We start from the raw sequence: 4,424 nt of genomic DNA, 5'->3' as shown, positions 1-4,424 counted from the left end.
CGAGTCCATTTCAAATCTAATATATTTGAGGAATTTCTCCATTGTTTCCTTAGGCACTTCAGAATACTATAGAAGCTTTTCAGCAGAGGAATGAAACTTTCAGAAATGCTATTGCTAAAGAATATGAAGACATGCCTGTTGAAGTTTCTGTAAGTTGCTGTTACTCCTTTGTAACCTTCTTAGTACCTACCCTGTTCTTCAATAACTAGAAAAAGTTTCCAAGAAACTTGGTTTTCAAAGTCATAGTTCTTACAGCAAAAGGATCACAAAGCTCATCATTCTTATAGCAGAGGGATTACAAAGTAGTCATCTTGTTGGTAATTGTTTTTCTTCATAATGCCAGCTCTTATAAACAAACCTCTTTTTTTCTTGAAATGCCTAACAGAGCACCCTTTCAGTGATGCATGACGCTTTTTGACTGGATTCTTTGTTATTTCTTGTATAGATCTCAAAATGCATCTTGAGCTGTGCTTTGCCATTTCCTTTCTAGAGGAAGAGAATAATTATTTTCTCTATTTCAAGTACTGTGAAACTTTTTACACTGGCTTTTTTTATTCTCCCATCTCTCTGCTGCCCTTCAGAATGCTGAGCTTGGGAAGAGAGCACCGAGGTGGATACGAGACAACGAAGTAACCATGTGCATGAAATGCAAGGAGCCCTTTAACGCACTGACAAGGAGAAGGCACCACTGCCGAGCATGTGGGCATGTAAGTGCAAACCCTTCGCTGGTGTAGCTGGTGAGCAGGCCTGGGGAATGGGTCTAAGCACCTAAAAGACTTCTGGTGGCTGCTTGTTTATGCATACCCTAACACAAAGGGTCCTGTGTCAGCTTTAGTTGGCATGGTAAATTTGGAAGTAATTTAGAGCAGTGCAAGATGTGCTTTTGTGTAAAATGTCCCAAGCCCCTGGACATACTCTACTGTTACTCCTGAGTGGCCTCCACTGATCTCAAGTGTCAAGACCATGTGAAACTGGCACAAGCCAATGTTATCCTGGGCAGCACGGGCTGCCTCCTCTTCCCATTCTGCTACCTTCTCTCTCCTCTTTGCAAGACCATGAAGCCCTGCAGTTAAAACCTTTCTTTTGGTTACCTAGGAGCAGTTCCCACCTGAGTTCAGTGTGTAACTGTGTAAATATGTGGAAAGCATCAGGGAAGGAGAGAAGGTTACAAAGATGAGACAGTATTATCTCTGCTTTCCATGTATAGGCACTCCAGTAACTTATGGCACTTTAAAGTGACTATGAGACAATGGTGTGACTTCAGAGTTTTCAGAAAGTAGTAAAAGATGAGCAAACATTGTATGCTTTTTCTTGCCGTCCAGCAGCTCTGCCTTTCTCCAGCAGGTGGCAGTGCAAGCCCAGCTTTAATTTTTGTTTTACAGGTTATCTTGTATGATTTCTTTCTACGTGGTATTGAAGGCATGTCATAAAGCTATTGTGTTTCATGTTATGCATAATTCAACTATATATTACTGATTAGATAAACACTCTTTTAGATTAAATTGTTATTATAAAATGTTAGAAATACTCACATTTTATATGTATGTTATCTTTCTTGTTTCTAAGGTGGTTTGCTGGAAATGTTCTGACTACAAGGCACATCTCGAATATGATGGCAATAAATTGAACAAAGTCTGTAAGGACTGCTACCATGTTATAATAGGTTGTACAGACAGTGAAGAAAAGAAGAGGAAAGGCATCTTGGAGGTATGTATTTTTAAAACACCGTATGTGCACAGTTTCAAAGAGTTTTCGCTCATTGGTGGGTGAAACACAGTAGTACTGTTGTGGGGCTGTTTTCTCTTTGAGAAATAAAAGATTCATGGACTGAATCTATTCCAGCCAATGGATTTTGGTTTTCACTATTCATCTTTAACAATGTTACTTGGTTTCATTCAACTTGTTTTAAATTGGGAACTACAAACCTTAGAGCTTGTTCGCTTTTTTACAGTTACATCAGCTAACGTGACAAAACATTACTTTTCTTGATAAATCATCATTTTTCTTCTTCTGCACTTCAGCTGTTGTAGCAACAAAACCCACTGCTACTACAATGATTCTTGAAAACATACACCCAAACTGGAAGAACTTGGGATGGAGGAAAACAAGGGAAAAATTTGCTATTCAGAGTCTGAGTAGTAAGATACTGTTTTGATCAGTGTATAAAACTATACTTAAAATTCATCAAGTTGCTCTCAGCTTTTGACATCTAAAAATTCAAGGTCTCAATCAGACAGTAAAGACCCATGTTTATCTTATGAAAAGGGGGAGAAATAGGAATCTTACAATTGCAATTAACTTCACGTTTCTTAAATCCCCTTTAATAGGCCCTTTTTAAATGCCTGACGTAAAGTAGGAGACTGTCCTCCTAACTTTTTCAAGACATATATTTATCTTGGGATGTAGTTGTGAAGGATCAACCCTTGAGCTGAATACCAATAGAAAAAAAAAGGAAAAAATAAGATTAAAAAAAAAAATTCCATTTACAGTTCATAATCCATGTTAGCTTGACTACACTTCACTACATTTTCTTAAATGAGAGGGAGTGGGGAGCACAGGATTCACTAGCTTGCCTTATAGTCAAGAGACTGCTGTTTCTTAGCATGGTGGCTTTTGCAAGGTAGCTGAAAGTGTTACAGAATCCCTTAGAAATGTCCATGGTTGGCTACCATATTGCAGCATCCAGACATCATCACTACTAGGAGAGGAAAAAAAATGATGCAAGGAAATTTTAACACATAATTATTTTGTGTTCTTTCTGCTCTTCTCAAGATCACTATTTAACCCAAATAGCATGTCACTGTCTTCAGATTTCAAGCATCTAATCTTTTCTCTAGGATTCATGATTGCATTTTTATGTTATTCTTAGAAATGTGTTTGCATCTGATCCTGCCATAATATTTTGGCTGCCAAAACAGATTAGTTGTCATACTGGATAGTTAGTAGCATCTGAATGCCTAACATGATGTTATTTTAAAAATCAGACATTGCTGTAGATACTAAGATACAAGACCAGTTGTAGTGGCAAAGTGAGATTTAAAAATAAGGAACACATTGCACATGTTGTGCTTGTATGTTTGTATCACACATATTGTCTCCATAAATTCAGTCCTTCATTATCTTAGTTGGGTGTTTGCTCAAGCTCTTCTGAAGATGCTCTGCAAGATTTTATATGAATGGTGATGTATTCCTGCATTTCTGTTCTGTGTTATTTTAATCTTTATTTAAGTAAAGTTTCTTTTCCTTTTTATGCTTTTTACTATCTCCTAGATTGAATCTGCAGAAGTCTCTGGAAATAGCGTCATATGTAGCTTTCTTCAGTACATGGAAAAATCAAAGCCCTGGCAGAAAGCATGGTGTGTTATACCTAAACAAGAAGCTCTTGTGCTGTACATGTATGGTGCTCCACAGGTATGTGCAGAGAAAATGGAAAAGATTTTGGTAAATATTGTCACTGATGTCTGAGGAAGAAAAGGCAAACAGCTTGGGAATGGAGGAAAGACCCAAGTGTTTTTACCAACCTGCATAGTAAAAGAGAGGTAGCCAGCAGATTAGTTGGCTGTTCTTAATCAGAAACTTGTCCTTCTTCCTAGGATGTTAAGGCTCTGGCTACAATTCCACTTCTGGGCTATACAGTAGATGACACTCCAAGAAGTGCTGACCTCCCACATAGCTTCAAACTGACCCAGTCTAAGTCTGTGCACAGCTTTGCTGCGGACAATGAGGAACTAAAACAGAAATGGCTAAAAGTTATCCATTTAGCTGTCAAAGGTGAGACACCAGAATGTCAAAATGAAGTGCCGGTGAATTTAGAAGAGCAACCTGAATCTTCTAAAACATCTGAATGATGAAGCTCAAGAACACAGGGCATTTTTAAAATATTTCAACTGAATTTGTGGTTAACCTTTGTGTTAGCCTGTCCTTGCTCAGTCAAAAAAAAATAAAAATAAAAAAAAAAAGAAAAAGAAACTTCCTACTACCATACACATCTTAGCACTTTATGTTTGGGAAAAATTCTGGTCTTTTTAGGGATCTTTTTCTTATATTTATGTTCTGCCAATGAAAGCGATGTACAGGTCCATTTCAGAGACTTTTAAAAAAATGTGAATGCTATAAACATACTTACTAACTTTACTGTACTACTATTTTGTCGTGATGCAATTTTATTATTTTTTTTCAAAATCCAGTTGCTCTTTGGTTAATGTTTGCGACTTTCAGTAAGAATGCAAATATCGAAGCTTCCTACTTACATGTTAGGACTTGCAACAGGATAAAAGATATACCTCCACATTGCCAAAATAGATCTGTAGCTAAATATGCAGGGACAGTTTGGTTTAATGTATGTAGTTTATAGATTGAATTCCATGGCTCTGTACATATGTTGTATTCACTTGTCTCTTTTTAATCAAAGCACTGCAAATTGT

General features: G+C 37.2%; 1 protein-coding gene across 1 annotated transcript in view; it reads left to right on the top strand.

Annotated features, from left to right (window-relative positions):
* FGD4 (FYVE, RhoGEF and PH domain containing 4) overlaps positions 1 to 3,904 on the top strand; it is a 37,651-nt gene extending 33,747 nt beyond the window's left edge. The window contains exons 11-15 of the mRNA XM_009995212.1: positions 54 to 149; positions 582 to 707; positions 1,567 to 1,707; positions 3,271 to 3,411; positions 3,594 to 3,904. Of these exons, the coding sequence (XP_009993514.1) occupies positions 54 to 149; positions 582 to 707; positions 1,567 to 1,707; positions 3,271 to 3,411; positions 3,594 to 3,848 (759 nt within the window). The 3' untranslated portion in view covers positions 3,849 to 3,904. The remainder of the gene's footprint in view (positions 1 to 53; positions 150 to 581; positions 708 to 1,566; positions 1,708 to 3,270; positions 3,412 to 3,593) is intronic.
* Positions 3,905 to 4,424: the final 520 nt, after the last annotated feature.

This window comes from Chaetura pelagica, unplaced genomic scaffold (genome assembly GCF_000747805.2).
Source record: "Chaetura pelagica isolate M959 unplaced genomic scaffold, ChaPel_1.0 scaffold343, whole genome shotgun sequence".
Lineage (NCBI taxonomy): Eukaryota > Metazoa > Chordata > Aves > Apodiformes > Apodidae > Chaetura > Chaetura pelagica.
This window is presented reverse-complemented; position numbering and strand designations above follow the sequence as displayed.